At 36.8% G+C, this 16,790-nt stretch overlaps 3 protein-coding genes and 1 long non-coding RNA gene across 8 annotated transcripts; 3 read left to right on the top strand and 1 right to left on the bottom strand.

Moving 5' to 3' along the window:
• The first annotated feature begins 559 nt into the window (after positions 1–559).
• LOC8271331 (L-aspartate oxidase, chloroplastic) lies at positions 560–5,556 on the top strand. 2 transcript variants are annotated; one of them, XM_025157023.2, is made up of 8 exons: positions 560–797; positions 1,473–1,631; positions 2,131–2,494; positions 2,685–2,927; positions 3,128–3,184; positions 3,273–3,353; positions 3,966–4,027; positions 4,380–5,556. In XM_025157023.2, exons 2-8 carry the CDS (start codon positions 1,498–1,500, stop codon positions 5,404–5,406), a joined length of 1,968 nt encoding a protein of 655 aa, XP_025012791.1. In that variant the 5' UTR covers positions 560–797; positions 1,473–1,497; the 3' UTR covers positions 5,407–5,556. The 2 variants fall into 2 exon arrangements, with proteins under 2 accessions (XP_025012791.1, XP_002517324.1); XM_002517278.4 differs by having other exon boundaries at positions 565–797; positions 1,488–1,631.
• A 1,810-nt stretch (positions 5,557–7,366) lies between these two features.
• Positions 7,367–9,600, top strand: LOC8269297 (GDSL esterase/lipase At3g27950). 4 transcript variants are annotated; one of them, XM_015718179.3, is made up of 6 exons: positions 7,367–7,867; positions 7,950–8,006; positions 8,142–8,270; positions 8,420–8,598; positions 8,685–8,952; positions 9,078–9,600. In XM_015718179.3, the coding sequence occupies exons 1-6, from the start codon at positions 7,594–7,596 to the stop codon at positions 9,335–9,337; spliced, it is 1,167 nt and encodes a 388-aa protein (XP_015573665.1). In that variant the 5' UTR covers positions 7,367–7,593; the 3' UTR covers positions 9,338–9,600. The 4 variants fall into 4 exon arrangements, with proteins under 4 accessions (XP_015573665.1, XP_048230173.1, XP_015573663.1 ...); XM_015718177.3 differs by having other exon boundaries at positions 7,374–7,867; positions 8,142–8,342; XM_048374216.1 differs by lacking the exon at positions 7,950–8,006 and having other exon boundaries at positions 7,373–7,867.
• Positions 9,601–11,259: 1,659 nt separating this feature from the next.
• On the top strand, positions 11,260–12,903 carry LOC8269298. The gene is made up of 4 exons (XR_007215914.1): positions 11,260–11,437; positions 11,553–11,702; positions 11,818–12,104; positions 12,194–12,903. It is a non-coding gene; the product is annotated as an uncharacterized LOC8269298 (long non-coding RNA).
• A 387-nt stretch (positions 12,904–13,290) lies between these two features.
• LOC8269299 (protein KINESIN LIGHT CHAIN-RELATED 2) lies at positions 13,291–16,790 on the bottom strand. The gene is made up of 3 exons (XM_002517282.4): positions 16,292–16,790; positions 13,952–15,943; positions 13,291–13,855 (listed from the first exon to the last, which is right to left on the bottom strand). The coding sequence occupies exons 2-3, from the start codon at positions 15,931–15,933 to the stop codon at positions 13,642–13,644; spliced, it is 2,196 nt and encodes a 731-aa protein (XP_002517328.4). The 5' UTR covers positions 15,934–15,943; positions 16,292–16,790; the 3' UTR covers positions 13,291–13,641.

The raw sequence follows: 16,790 nt of genomic DNA, 5'->3' as shown, positions 1-16,790 counted from the left end.
AATTTCTTTGCTTTTTTCTTCTTATAAATGTTTCAAAGATGCTACTTTCATTTTTATTATGAATATTATTGAAAAGCCAATTATTATCAAGTATGTAAAACTTATTAGTAGTTTGTACAAATTAAATGAATTATATGATGCGCTAAATTGATTGGATGATAAATAAATTGATGTTATATATTATGATAATTCTTAGATTTAGCTCAGAATTTAGATAAATTAAAATGTGTATAGAGTGGACTCACACGCCATCTAATCATTAACTCAGAAGAAAATGTTGGATTGCAAACTTGAAAAATGGGATGAATGCATAATTCATTTCCTTAAGAAATGAGCTTCAACAAGGCAAGCTAGCTCAAAACAGTTCACAGGAATTGTTGAGTTAAACGACCGATAAGTAAAAGACAAAAGAGCTACAGAGAAAAAGAAGAAGAGAAAAAAAAAAAAAACAGAAAGAAAGGGGAAAGGAACAGGGGCGGCGCGCGTATACAAACACGCGCACAGAGAGTTTGGATGGCGCGAACTTCGGGGATGGTTCATTCTTTCATTGCTGGTGCAACTAACCCTTTAAATAGGAGTGGTTGTGGCGCTTCGTTCATGTGCCATTTCTCATCTCTCTCTCTCTTTCTTCGAATTCCAATTCCAGTGTTTCCTGTTATTAAGATTCAAGAATAAAACTAATCCCAAGAACCAATATTTTATGCATTATCTTCGGGTTTCTTTCTTGCTTTAAAGACCAAGAAAAACAATACCCAGATTCAGGTTCTACCCAAGGACTGTCTTGAACAACACTCTCTGTAAGTGTTTATCGCTTTGAAAAAAGATTGTAACTTTTCCTAACTTGATACTATGCTTGTTCCAACATTGGTTGATGTTGGGTTTTCTGGTTATTTCAGTTACGTGCTGTTGTTGTCCTTGTTTTACAAGGTTACCAGTCTAGGACGCAGTACATGTTGCTTTCAGTTACAGCTTTCTTTCTCTTTTTGGCTGATTATATGAAATTTTGCTTGGTTACTTGATTTGCTACCCTTATCCACAACAACTTTCTTTTTTCTTTTCAAGGAAAAACAATAGAAAAAGGAAATATCAAACTTTTCTGATCCTTTTTTTATTCTTGTTCTATATTTGTTTTTGGAATTTTGGCCCTTCAGGTATCCTTGTTTGGATTTGGTTTTTCTTACATCTTGGTTATTGAATTACTGAATATTTCATTTGTCCTTTTATTTTCTATATTCTCTCTAATGGATTCTGCTAGAAGGTTCTCTTAGTTCAATTTAACTATGGGGGCAGCTTTCTGGTGGTATAAAAATGATTATCATGGAAATACAGGAGGAGTGTGTGTGATTTTGGCTGAATTTGTGGCTTTTCTTGGTTGGTCTTGGTCCTATAGCTGTTTCTTGATCAATTATTATTTGCTAATTTTGACTGGCAATTTTTGAAGCCAATACTTTTCGTGCAATGTCCTGATGTAGTGGTTTGCGTGGCAGAGGAACTACAATGGCAACAAGTGTAGCTGCCTTTGGTGGTAACCTGCAATATGGACTGCAGAAATGCAGGGTACAAGGTTGGATACAAAATGCTGGAATTTCCAATGTAGCTTTCAATGGATGCTTGCAGAAAGAGCTTTCATGGTATTTGATAAGGATCTTTCACAGAGCTATTTAAATTATGAATGAAACTCACATTGAATTACTATCTTCTATATCTGAGATTGTTATGATCCATATAATACTAATTATTCTGTATGGAGGATTTGTTATATTGCCATTTTAGATTCTGATAAAACGGTTTCTGCTTTGAAGCCTTTTTATTCCATTGTCATGCTATTATAAAGTCAAGATCTCTACTTCTCCACTCAAGTAGTATCTGGTTTTTAATATATGCAGAGGATTTAATGTTTCTTCAACTCCTAAATCTTCTAAACACTTCTTTCAGCTTTCTCTCTATTTGTTCGATTAAAACAACACCTCAAGTTATGTATTAGTAAAATGTTTTATTAGGGATTCTTCTTGCTTTAGAAGAGGGATGCCGCTTTTTAGAATCTCACTTGTACCAAATATTATATTGCTTCCCTAATATCACTGTGTACTGTTGCTATTATTTACTTTGTCGTGCATATATATCTTCTAGGTCATGTGGAGTCTCCAAGATCTTTCAGATCCAGAATTACAATATTCCCCAATCTACCATTGGCAAGCATTGTAAATCTATTGGAACAAGGAGAATCAATATATCATCTTGCTTGAGAGATGAGTCCACTAAGTATTTTGATTTTGTTGTTATTGGAAGTGGCGTTGCTGGCCTTCGCTATGCCCTTGAGGTTGCAGAACATGGAACTGTTGCTGTGATCACCAAGGCTGAGCCTCATGAGAGCAATACAAACTATGCCCAAGGTGGTGTTAGTGCTGTGTTGTGCCCTTTGGACTCTGTGGAGAGTCACATGCAGGACACTATTGTAGCAGGGGCTTATCTTTGTGATGAGGAGACAGTCAGAGTAAGAGTTGGAACTAGTAGTTTTTCATTGTGATTTCTTTTGGTACAAAGATAGAGTATCACTGTCTTTTAAGTTTGAGGATTGCAACACTATACATGTCGAGTTTCTTTGAATTGTGTATTTGCTAGTCTTCTGAAATAATTGCTGTAATTTGTGCCTTTTTCTGTTTTTCTATTTTCTGTTTTGCTAGATCGTCTGTACAGAAGGACCTGACAGGATCAGGGAATTGATATCTATGGGTGTGACTTTCGATCATGGTGAGGACGGAAACCTGCACCTTGCAAGGGAAGGAGGTCACTCTCACCATAGGATTGTTCATGCTGCTGATATGACTGGAAGGGAGATTGAGCGAGCTCTGCTGGAGGCAGTTGATAATGATCCTAATATTACCATGTTTGAACATCAATTTGCTATAGATCTGCTAACTTCTCAGGTCAGTTCTTAATACTCCTATTCTTTATACAAAAGTTTAGAAGCACAAATTTTGGTAGTCCCTATGTACTTTTGGTTCTACGGTATTTTAAGAGGTGAATAGGACTAATTGTAGCAAAGCTTTAATTTTATACTATTTCTAAATTGGTTTAAGATTCCAAATCAGTTTGAATGTTGAAGTAAATTTTGTATTTCTGGCAGGACGGTCCCGACACAGTTTGCCATGGTGTTGACACCATTAATACTGAAACAGAAGAGGTGATGGAAGGGTTCTTTTATCTAGGATTGGCTTTGTGAATTTTAACCTCTATTCTAAATTTTTATTTTTTTTGCCTTAATCTTCCAGGTTGTTCGATTTATTTCAAAGGTGACTTTACTTGCTTCAGGTGGGGCTGGGCATATCTATCCAACTACCACAAATCCTCCGGTACCTTTCTTTTTTCTAGTTTCTTACTTAAAGCTGTTTTCCTCAATGATGCTTTGGATTGTATTATATCTCAAGTTTTAAGATAGTTACCTATTTTAATTTTTCATTCGTGTAATCACCTATTTCAATTATTATCATTAGATGTAAATGAGGCCTCTTCTCTTGATGAAAAGTCACCTCTTTTATTGTCCAAATTAATTTAAAATATATATGCATGGGGTATCTCTAGGTAAAGCTACCCCTGTTGTATACTTGAATTTCACAAACTACCATTGCAATCTGAATCTGAAATGTCTTCATAAATGCAAGTGGGTACTTCCTGTTTTACTGTTTTAATAATATCATCTAGCTATTCTATCACAATATAGCATGTAAATAACTTTTCTGCAAGGGGGAAGGGATTTACAATAGTTAATAAACTGAATCAGTAGTTAGAGGTTGGAATCTGTTTTGAGCTTACTTGTACGTCTCTTTGCTCATTTATAGACTTATTTATCAATGATATATTGATTTACTTTTGCTTTCCTTATACTACAAATGAACATACCTAGAGGGTGTTGATTGTGAGTATACTACATCAGATTACTTTAATTTAACAATATGTTCTTATAGGTGGCTACTGGAGATGGAATTGCAATGGCTCACAGAGCTCAGGCTGTGATTTCCAACATGGAGTAAGTAACTACTCATCTAGAATTTCCACATAAGATTTTACTATTTGTAATGGCGTCATTTTCCTTTTGTTACAAATACACCTATGTGGTAGGATATTGAATTTGTTGTTGGTTTCTAACGAGACCATCAAGGGGAATGTAAAGATGTTGTATAAATATTTTTGCATCTGTTGATTATGCACACAAGATAGTCATCCAGATGATTTAATGTCATGAAATGGAAATTCTCCTCCACATGTGCTTGGCTTGTGAAGCTTCTTATATTGGTACTTGTTTGTATCAGTTAACAACTATGGAATTATGTTAATAAAATTTCCTTCTGACAGGATTTACAACTATTGTATTTTATCAGATTTGTGCAGTTCCACCCAACTGCCTTAGCTGATGAAGGCCTTCCCATTCAACCAAGCAAAGCTAGAGAGAATGCTTTTCTCATTACCGAAGCTGTGAGGGGTGATGGAGGTGTTCTCTATAATTTAGGCATGGAACGGTTCATGCCGTTGTATGATGAGAGAGCCGAGCTAGCTCCTAGGGATGTGGTGGCGAGAAGCATTGATGACCAGCTTAAAAAGCGTAATGAGAAGTATGTGCTGCTTGATATAAGTCACAAGCCAAGAGAAAAGATACTCTCTCACTTCCCCAACATAGCTGCTGAGTGTCTTAAGTATGGCCTGGATATAACCCTTCAGCCAATTCCAGTAGTTCCTGCTGCCCATTATATGTGCGGTGGAGTTCGTGCTGGGCTTCAGGGGGAGACAAATGTGCGAGGTCTGTATGTAGCAGGTGAGGTTGCATGCACTGGTTTGCATGGAGCAAACCGACTTGCTAGCAATTCATTGCTTGAGGCACTGGTTTTTGCACGAAGAGCTGTGGAGCCTTCAATTGATCACATGATGAGCTCTAAGCTTGATCTCAGTGCTTCAAATTGGTGGGCCCGACCAGTTATGCCCAGTTCACTTAGGAGTAGTGTGATAGATGACATATTGAAGACGACTGCAAAATTAAGGAAAGAACTGCAATCAGTCATGTGGAAATATGTGGGAATTGTTCGCTCAACAACAAGGTTAGAAACTGCTGACCGAAAAATCAAAGAACTGGAGTCTGAATGGGAGAAGCACTTATTTGAACAAGGATGGGAGCAGACAATGGTAGGGCTTGAGGCTTGTGAAATGAGGAACCTATTTTGTTGCGCTAAGCTGGTGGTGAGCAGTGCCATGGCGAGGCAAGAGAGCCGTGGGCTTCACTACACTACTGATTTCCCTGATGTAGAGGAAAGTAAGAGGTTGCCAACAATTATTTTTCCTTCTCCATTAAACAGTACTTGGAGTTCGCGGCAGCTGCACCTCAATAAGGCAGATCAGTTTACCACGGCAACATAAATAAGGCTGTCTGTAAGTGCAGGGCTTATTTCTGATGTGTTGCAGTCCAGACTTTGTATTTATATGTTATCATTTATCATTTTAAACGAAGATTTGTAACAAAGAACTTTGGTATGAAATGAAATGCGTCTTTCTTCGTTTACCTAAAAATTTGTTTGTTTCTTTTTCTAGAACCGTATGCAAGGAGCTTTTTTACTGTAATTTTTTCGCTCTTTATATAATATGTTCATTTAATCCAATAAAGAAATTGGTGCTATTGCCTATGGGCATTCAAGCACCCGTTTTCTCTTCATAATTTCCTTTTCTTTTTCCTGGTTTTGTTTATAATTACATAGGATTGAAAATAAAGAACAACGTGAAAGGCCAAAAATGAATATTTAATCCTCTTTTCCCTCTGCATAAGAAATTATATTAGGAAAAGCAGCAAAACCTGAACGTTGTCCTGATTGCAGTAGTTATGTCTTTTTGTGTCTCTAGTGTTTTGTTAGTCATTCTCTGGACATGCCAGGTCTCCATTTCTCAGCACATGGATGCTGATATTTTGGTTATTCCTTTTTTGAAAAAAAAAAAACAAAGTGAATTGGCTAAGTCATGGTTTTATAATTGACTGGTTGGCCACCATTGCAGAAAAATAAAGTTACCCAGTAGATAAAGGATTTGACAATGTAGTTTGCCCGCTAGTGCATGCACGCGATGTGATATAATGCCATGAGGTGATATCAATATCTAACCACTGTTATAAATATATGAATCCGAATTTGAATAAACATTTCAGGTGGTTACTATTGGGTGTCTCTTGAAAGCTGAAAGGGCTACTTTGGAACTGAGTCTCAGGGACAGGGTCATCGTTGCTTTTCAATAGCCAAATGAGAGTTCTTAGTTGCTTGCACAAAATAATTTTATGTCATTTGTGGGTTACCACAGAGCTGCGCAAAATCAATGTCATTGCATATATCTGTTCGGAATCATTGTCATAGCTACTGTTGAGATAAATAATGGTTTGTTTTTTCTTTTTCCAACCTTTTTAAAGAACGTGAAAAAGAAGGGTCCTACTCCTTTGCTAATCAATTTCACAGTAAGTGGTCTTCTCTGGTTCTATAGCACACACTACTCCTGGTTGCATGTTGTATCACTAAATGATAATAATAAGTTGCAATACCATTTTGGTTATATAAACTGTAATAATATAATAAGCTAAAAAGAATTGACGTTTATAATTGTGTCTAAAATTTGTTTTTCCATGAAGCAGGTTTCAACTTCATATGTAAACCAGGGATATTGCATGTCAGGTTTAACCTCTATTTTCACCCAGTCTGCTGATTGGGTTTCTAAGCAAGCTCATGGGATTCCAATGGAGGTCACTAAGCTGTCCTCTCCCCCATTTGTTTTTAAGGCAGCTTCTGTTAAGTGACACTTAGGCAGTAGTCTCTTTGTTTCGGGCGTTGGCCTGCTTATCTTTTTCACCGAAAAAAAAAAGCAGAATTAGTTCAAGATTTCAAGGAAGTTTGGATTTTAGTAAGTTTTAACGGTAAGGCGAAGTTACTTTCATGATTATCAAATTTTTAAAAAGAAAAGTTCTGCTGACAAAATAATTTGAAGATTTCAAAAGTTACTCCAATACATATTGTTTAAGATAATTATGCATGGATTAAAAAACTTATCAAGTAACCTTAATTATAGTAACATTAATTTAATTTTCCTAAAATACTCTTTTGCTTTCCTACTTCATTAATACTTTAACTCATAATGAATAAAGATAAAACTGGACAAAATACTTAATGCTTTCTCAAATTTTTGTTATCATACTTAATTTAGAACAATTTCTTTTGATATTATAATTATTTTGAAATAAATAAATTCTTTTAGACAAGAATTAGAATTTTTTTTTAAAGAAACTTTGGGAATTGCAAGGGGCAATATTCTGGGTAGAATTTAAGGACTTTAATTGTGGTTGGACCATTGTCTTTTTCCATCCAAAAATCAATCATCAATTTTAGTGGGCCCCTTTTTTTCAGCTCAAGAAAAAAGGGTAAGAGAGATAATGTCCTTGGTGTCTTCAAAGCTTAGAACAAAATCTCTAATAAGTTAAAAAAAAAAAGAAAGGAAAAGAAAAAAGAAGAATAAAAGTAAAAAAAGAGAGGCTTTTAGTGATTTGAGCATGAATGCAGATCTTGTTTGAATTCTTGAATGCTGCTGCTGAGATTAGTAATGGGCTCTTTTAAGCTACTTTGTACATATGGGATTTTAGTTTTGGAAATGATAGCTCAGTCAAAAGTGGTGATGAGTGGCACTCATTTGCAGCAATGTGAATTCCAGGCAGTATACAACTTTGGAGATTCAAATTCAGATACCGGTGGAATATCAGCAGCATTATCAGAGGTCACTTCACCTAATGGTGAAACGTTCTTTGGACATCCTGCAGGAAGATTTTGTGATGGTCGTCTCATCATAGATTTTTTAGGTTAGTGGCAATAATACTCTTTCAGTTGTTTTTATTTAGTGATGTAGTGAGGTAACTGTAGATGTTCTCGAGATGCTTCTAGATAAGGGAATCCAAGAAAAGAAAATGATATCTTCCAAATACCAACTTATCTTTTCTGGTAGGTCTGAAATTTGTTTGAGCCTTGGGAATTGAATACCTGCTCTCTTGCATTACAAGGCAAATGTAAGCATTAGAACTTCAACGTACTGACATATGAATACATTTGTCCTTTTTTTCTTGTTTTGGCTAATAGCTGAGAGAGTGAAGTTACCATATCTTAGTCCGTACCTGGATTCCGTAGGGACTGATTTCAGGCATGGAGCCAACTTTGCAACTGGAGGTTCATCAATTCGTCCCGGTGGTTATAGTCCATTTCATTTAGGTATACAAATTTCCCAATTCATACAGTTCAAAGCTCGCGTTACAGCTCTGTATAATACGCGCAGCTCCAGTGGTCAGTTCATCATTCCCCCTCTGTATTTTATCCTAATAATAATGATAGAAAATCATAGTTCATATGGAAAATTACAGAACCAGGAAACACCCCACCATTCAAAAGCAATCTTCCTAGGCCTGCAGATTTCCCAAGGGCATTATACACATTTGACATTGGACAGAACGATCTGGCCTACGGATTTCAACACACCACAGAAGAACAAGTTATAATCTCCATTCCTGATATCCTGAGCCAGTTTTCTCAAGCGGTGCATGTAAGCTAACTAGACCTGCTATACAAGGCCAGATCAGAAAAACCAGAACAGCAAAAATATACTAACAATTCTAAATGGTGTTTCAGAGATTATATGAGGAAGGGGCAAGAATTTTTTGGGTGCATAATACAAGTCCAATCGGTTGCTTGCCTTACAGTGCTATATATAATTCAAAGCCTGGTAACCGTGATCAAAATGGATGTGTAAAGTCTCAGAATGAGGTTGCTCAAGAGTTCAATAAGCAGCTGAAGAATACGGTATTGGAGCTGACCTCCCGGCTTCTTCATTCAGCATTCACATATGTTGATGTGTACTCGGCTAAATATCAACTAATCAGTACTGCAAAGAGTCAAGGTAACATTAGATACACTTCTGTCATAAATGTTGACAGAATTTGGTTATTGGTTCAAGAAATGTGACAAGAATCTATTTTATAGTGCCTCGAAAAATTAAAGATGTTTTGATTGAACAACTTGCAGGGTTTCTGGATCCAATGAAGTTCTGTTGTGGAAGTTACTACGGGTATCATATTGATTGTGGAAAGAAAGCCATAGTAAATGGAACAATTTATGGGAATCCTTGCAAGATTCCTTCAAAGCATATAAGCTGGGATGGCATACACTATTCTCAAGCAGCTAATCAATGGGTAGCAGATAAAATCCTCAATGGCTCTCATTCTTATCCGTCTTTCTCAGTTGAGGAGGCTTGTCGGCATTTTCGGAATTCTAGTATGACTTGAGTCAATCAATGCCATGCAACTAGTTATACATGATTACAACTGAAGACCAATTTATTCAATCAGTTAAACCAGTGAGCATTGGTTATCTGAAACTAAGGACTTGAGTTGGACAATCATCTCTGTAATATGTACTCTATAAAACAGAAGGTCATTCTGATAAATACCTTGGTACGCCAGAGTTTGATCATACAAATAGTGCTCACTGAACTCAACATTGGACTTATCATTTCTCTTTTTAATTCAATCACCATATTGTGTAGTTACATCGAGCCTTTTTTCTATTTAACTTTCCTGTCAATGATGGTATAACATTTTCATAAACCCTTAAATTCTAATTTCTCTTGCACATAAAAGGTAGTGGAAGACTGACATACCAAGTCCTCTTTGACTTGAACTCAGATATCATCCCTTTTCAGTTCTTATGCTAAACTAGAGAACTATAATACATGAAATGTGACTGCAATGACCAAACTCTAAAGTACGGGAAACAAACACAGAAAAATAATCCAGTCATGCTGTGATGACTAATGACAATGGAGGAGATGGCAAGGCAAAGGAAAGGCACGTGGATGAGGAATATCTGTAACAACCTGGCGAGGAAGCCGTTATGCAGCGTATGAAAGGAAGAGCACAATTATCCATTTCTGTGAGAGAATAATTCGGTTGTTATTTTGTTTCTAGAATGTTTAGTTGGCAGAATGTTGTTAGCCTATTTTATTTTGTCTTGTATTAACAGAAAGAGGACTGAATGTCCATCATTGAATGAATATCACAATTTCCTTCTCTCCATTCTTTGTTCTCTCCTCTTTTCCTCTATTCTCTCTCTCTTCTGTTCTTCTATTCACTGATTTCTTTCCTCTATGAATCCAGACCATAACACATTCTATATATATATGAAAAAAAGTACTGCAGTAAGCAGGATATCAGAAAGTATTCTTATTTGATAATCTCTTATAGATTGTTAACTCAAGCCTTTTGATAGAGACATTGATGGCTTCGTTTAGAAATTTGTCACTCCAGTAAGGCAAGGATTCTCAAACAAATTGATCATATGGAAGGATGATGCCACAAGATAGGATCTTAGTTTCCCAGCTTAAGTGAATGCATACTTATGAGAATTGACATTATCATGGGGCAAGTCTAATTTATGGCATCTAAAGTTAGTCTTTTTTTGAAAAGAAAAATTCACAGTTAATTCTAAGTTACTTGCTGTATACTTTGGATCATTTCGTACCTTCCCTTTTGGATTTTGCATCGGCCAACAGATTCTGTAATTCTGTCATTGCTCTAAATAGTATAGAAGATCATGCAGGTGTGCCTTTCCACAACTTGTCACATTAGGACACCTTAAGAACTGAAAACATCTAGTTTCCACAATCTCTGGAATTCTGTAGTGGAACTTCTTCTAATTCGGCATTTCTTGTGATATTTAGCTGAGTAAATTATCCCTGTTCTGTCACGTTGTGCCTAAGGTTGTAGTATAAATAACTGTGGTTAAGCAGATTAGTCTATCATCAAACAAGATAGTAAATATATAGGCATATATTTCTTGCAGTGGATCAATGATCATGGCCTCTGGAGGAATATTTAGGAGGACGCTTGGACTACTGGTTATGGTATTAGCAAATTGAATCTTTTCCACGGCGACAAGCCATAGCTCAAAATGTGCATTTCCTGCTATTTATAGTTTTGGAGACTCAACTGCAAACACTGGAGGAATGTCTTCCATATTTGGTCCTGTGCCTCCTCCCCATGGTCAAACCTTCTTCAAGAAACCTACTGGAAGGCTATGTGATGGTCGTCTGATCATAGATTTTATGGATAAGCTTCATCTTTTTTCTAAAACTTGTGTACTGTTTTGGCTCTGATTTAATGCTTTGAGCAACTTTTAATTAGTTTTTTGATGGTTCAATGCAGCTGAATACTTGAGGTTACCATAAGTTAGTGCATACTTGGATTCTATAGGAACAGACTTTGTACATGGGGCGAACTTTGCAAGTGCAGGATCATCTATTAGGCCTGGTAACAGGAGTCCTTTCTTTCTTGCCCTTTAAGTCTCTCAATTCGTGCAATTCAAAGCTAATAACTCGAGGAATCGTGGTAAGTAGAAGTTCCTTTTATTGATACTTTTAATTGCTCTGTTCCAATTTTGCTGATTAAAAGAAGGAAAAAAAATATTATGACATTCTGGTTGATGTGGTTGCTGTCTTAAAAGGTGGCCTCCCAAGTCCTAAAGATTTTTCGAAGTCATTGTACACATTCGATATCAGACAATGATCTGGTGTTTGGTTTTCTAAACACCACGGAAGATCAAGTTAAATTAACATTTCCTGACATTCTATATCAGTTCAGTCAGGCAGTACAAGTAAGCAAGTAGTCTCATAAATTGAAGATTTCCTACTTTAACTTTTTAAGTGCCTCGTAAAAATCTTCCTATAGGCATAACTTAAATTGATTGAATTGATGCATTTTGCTTGCAGACTTTATAGTGAAGGAGCAAGAGCCTTTTTGGTGCATAGCGTAGGGCCAATTGGCTGCGATCCCGTTGTGGCTGCGATCCCGTTGTAGCTGCATTATTCCCTCCCAAGAATGCTACTCATGACAAGAACCACTGTGCAGTGGCACAGAATGAAGTGGTCCAAGAGTTCAATATGCAACTCAAAGACACAGTCGTGCAGTTGAGAAAGCAACTTCCACAAGCTGCCATTACCTATGTGGATGTTTATAAAGTTAAATTTTTTGCTAATTGATGATGCTAGAAATCAAGGTGTAACTTCCATCAGAATTGACATTAATACTTCAAATTTTTTTAGCCGTATTATTCCTGAATAATCACTTTTAACATCGTAATGGCAGATTTGAGGATTCATGGAACTTCTGCTGTGGCATTCTTGAACCGAATCTAGTCCTCTTTTGTGGGACTAGATCCGACGATAACAATAACACTAGTGTTGCAACTGCTTGTGCTGATCCTTCGGAACCTATTAGCTGGGATGGCATACACTTCAGTGAGGCAGCTAACCAGTGGGTTTTGAAAAGGATGTTTGACGGATCAGTTTCCCACACGCCTGTTCCTCTGAACCAAGCTTGTGCTTGGACTAAGAAAGCATAGTAAGTGCTTGTGCTTGACAGTTAGAATTGGAACTTGCATTCCAAAAGAGTGCTTATTGTATGCAAGTAACTGAAGATTGTTAAAATGTACCTATAGCTAAAGAGAGGACTACAGAATAAGAACTCTCAGGGAGCAGATGTATGGTCTTGCATGTACAATAATGCAAGTGAAGCCGAATAAGTAAATCCAAAATGCAGGGAGCTTCACTTTGGGCTAGTATTCTAAGTAAAATTTTCACCTACCCTTTTGTTTTTAATTCACAATCCTTTCTGCTGTATTAACTTTTTCCTCAAAATCTTCAGTTCTCATTTTCACTATAAACGCATTGCTCAAAACTTTAGTCCTGCATCACTTGATTAGACTAAGACTTTTTAGAATGCACAGTATGGCCAGGATCACCAGATAGGTACACTTACTTGAATATGAGGAATAAGACCAGAAGAAAGGTTCTTATCAAAGTTTCCACAAAGATGTCCTCACAACTTAAAAGAAATGCATTGCAATGAGAAAAGTTCAATTCCAGTTTCTTAGTTAAACAAACCAGATAGCATTTCTGTTGGCTGCTGGACTAGAGGCACACAAATGAATATGGTTTTGGATAACTTCAAAAACTGTTTAAAATCTTTTCTTGTTGACAAGAAAGTTGTGAAAGGACATTTGAACAAAACTGGAAGTAAAAGCAAGACAAAACTGGTAAGCAATCTGTTCTCATTTCTCCTGTTGTTTTCACAGCTGAGATATCCTCTTAATCCTTTCCATTGCATCAGCGATTGAAATTGCAAAGCTTCAGATTGCGTTAAAAGCAAGTACAAGCCTGCTAATAAGCAGTTTGGTGTACCGATTGATGAAAATGATATTCCAACATTTCTTTCTTTTATTCAAAATTAATCACTACAAAGAAGAATATGACAAGAAGGAATTTCATCAATGCCATAAGCAATGAAGTATAAATGCAATCCTTTCTTTTGTCCCCACCTCACTCCTCTAACAAGGGGTATTATGAAAAATACATTTTAAACGAATTTTTCTGATTCCTGTTTATCCCTATTCTCATTTTATTAATTTTCTCAAAATGCCAACAGGAATCTAGTGAACAAACAAGCCAACCAACAAAACAAGTAAATCTCTTCTAGGCCTTTCTTTTCCAAAAAAAAAAAAAAAACCGATATGGACATATGTACATGAGTAGCATTTATGATACTTCAATGGCATCGCCCGGTATAATTTGGAGTTCTCTGTCAAGAAGGGTTACTAGTGATCTGGATTTCCTGTTTCGAACTTTTCCTGCATCTTTTAACAGCTCACCTAACCTTCTCTTTTCATCATCCACATCAGGATTTGCTGTTCCTAGCTTCTCCTCCCTCATGCCAACGACATAGTCCAAAATTTCAATGGCATCATCCAATCTGTTTAATTGTAAAATTACCCAACAGAAATTAATAAACAATAGTAAAAGCTAAAGGAATGGTTAATGATATTATATTGATGGAAGAGAAACATACCTGCCCATTGCATCATAGGTGCCTGCTAGATTGCTGTAGACGCCTAATGTGTCAGGATGACAAGGTCCATATTCCTTCTCCAAAATGCTTCTTGCCTCTTCAAATAAATCTGCAGCCTCATTTATTGCGTAACGCTGCACGCAGGCTAGACCCATTTGGTTCAAAGCAATGCCAAACAAGGCTGATTTTTTCTCTCCACTTGCACGGAATTTTGAAACCGCACTTTTGAAGGTGTTGTAAGAATCAGCATAATTCCCCATCATATAGTACATGACCCCCATCTGGGCTTCAATTCCAGCAATTGTGCTTTGTTGACCTGGAGTTTTTCCATATATCTTCAAAGCCTTTTTAAGTAACTTGAGTGCCTGATTGAATTCGTTCATTGATTGATAGATAGCAGAAACATCGATAAGTCCACTAGCTATCTCTTCTGCAGGGATTCCGGGATTGGATTTTTCATAAATTCGAAGGGCATTTTCACAGTAAGATTTAGAATCCCTGAACTTCCCTATTCTATTATACAAATCAGCCAAACGTACGAAAACAGAAGCAACTGCTGGATGATTCTCCCCTTTACTTGACTTGAACACAGTAAGCCCTTTTTGATAAGCGAAAATAGCCTCATCATACCTTGCCAAAGATAAGTATGCATCTCCAATGCTGCAATCAATAGAAGCTACGTCTATATCCAACCCATTTGCTGCCATAGACATGCTTGCTAGAACATAATGCTCGAGAGCTGCTTCATAATCTCCTTTCGCTTCGCATATAAGTCCCATGAGCCTCCTGTCTGCTGCTTCTTCAAGTGATGCAGGACCACTCTTGTGCCTGTGGATGTTAAGTGCGATTTGACAAAGGTTCTCAGCCTCGTCAAATTGCAATGCCTGAACATGAGCCTCGGCCACATATCTACATGTCTCCCCAACTCGATGATCCATTTCTCCCAAGACTTGCCTTTGGATCTCCAGACCAGCTGTATAACACAGAATTGAATTCTCAATCTGGCCCAGCATTGCATAAGTATCACCCAACTGCATGCATCCGGCAAATTTGGCAAGTGCATGATTTTGGCCATCCTCTATTACTGGAATCTCAATAGACCTCTCAAGAACAGGAATTGCCTCATTGTACTGGCCTAAGCTGCAGTATAGAGCTGCCAAAACATGTAAGGACATGACGAGCTCTAAATTGGGTTTTCCATTTGCACAAACCTCAAATGATTTTGTTGCTCGGAGAGCAAATTCAAGAGTCTTTTGAGGATTTTCGCCAGAAGAAATCATATCCTTTGTTTGTTTAAGTAAGAAGGGTCCAAGGTCAGGATTCTCCAATCCTGACTCAAGAGGATCTTCATTCTGAAACTTTGCCCCAGCAGAAGCAAAATTCCTCTGCTGCTTCTTCATGTTCAAACCTGCATTTCTCTTCCTCATATTCTTATCGGACCTTCTATCTGATGGAGGCTTATCGCAGAGAGATCTGCTCTTTGGGCTTGACTTAACTGATGCCTGCAAATCCGATTGCAAGCGGAAAAGCTGCTTCTTAAGACTTGCAGCTCGGCTTCTATCCTTATTGGCAGAACTCTGATCAGTAGAATCATTATCTTTCGTAGGAGTAAAGTCACCAACATTATTTTCTTCTTTATTGTCTGCAACCATCTCTTTCGTTATCTCCAATTCCCTAATTTCTCCAACAAGGTGGCACAATTCAGAATCAATTCGCGATTCCTCGCCGTACGACAAAAAACTAGCCCTCGAAGGCGAAGGATCAGAGCTCTGCATCTCACAGACGTTGTGATACAATTGTTCGATAGACGTGTCTACTACACCGTCAATAGCTAGATCAATGGAGTCGCTGCGCGTACTGTGTGGACTTAAAGTGCTCCTTGGAGACCTCTGCTGGCTAAAACTTCCTTTATAAGGTGAGTAGTCTCCATTGGCACCATCTACCATCCGATCACCATGTGCATCCATGGCTATTCCAGGCATTTTTCAACTTCTATACAAACGCATAGAAAGTGCAATTGCATTAGAGATACCAAGCACAGAATTTAAATTAAATTCTTTTCAGTATAGACTAATGCTGACAACATACATGCAGCTTTGAGATTATTCATTTCATTATGTCAGGAATAACATATAAAACATTCAGAAGAGAATGAAATAAGAAAAGAAGAACTTAACACATCAAGCAATTAAATGATCCATTACTAAAAAGTAAAACCAGTAACAAATTACATGTAAACAGACTATAAAAACGAAAATAGAAGCAACAGTAAAGCCAAAATGAAGTGGACATAGAACAAAAAAGAAACTGTAATTAACATTATGGATAAATGAGTTATACCTTATAGTTCTATTCAAGAAAAAGAGGGCCAAGCTTCTTTCTTTTCTTCTTTTTATTGTTATAATGTTCTCTCTGGGTGCTATATACAGATAGAGAAGGAAAACAGAGATAGGGGCTCTATGTGGTTATCTCTGTTTAGCTATATATATCCAAGTTGGAGAAGAAGAAGGTGACATTTTTAAACAAGTGTAAGGTTAGAACTGGAATTAAGAAAAAAAAAAAAAACTATATATTATACATATAATATAATATTTATTTAAGTATAAAATACAGCTATATATTTATATAATGTGGGGTTGCAGAGAGGTGGAATGTTGAAGCAATATGGAAGGCGACTTCTCCCCCACCCTCTTTCCCATCTTTCTTTTTTATTTTTTCATTTTTTAAAAGTTTTATTTTAGAAGTATAATCTGGTTTTTTATTTGATAATTTCAGCTACTGATTTAATTTCCTACCTTCAGACAGTTGAGAATTTGGCGCGATTAACGGCTTTTCAACG

The sequence above is a fragment of the Ricinus communis genome, chromosome 5, assembly GCF_019578655.1.
Source record: "Ricinus communis isolate WT05 ecotype wild-type chromosome 5, ASM1957865v1, whole genome shotgun sequence".
Taxonomy (NCBI): Eukaryota; Viridiplantae; Streptophyta; class Magnoliopsida; order Malpighiales; family Euphorbiaceae; genus Ricinus; species Ricinus communis.
The sequence above is the reverse complement of the archived record's forward strand: the minus strand, read 5'-3'. Positions and strand labels throughout refer to the sequence as shown.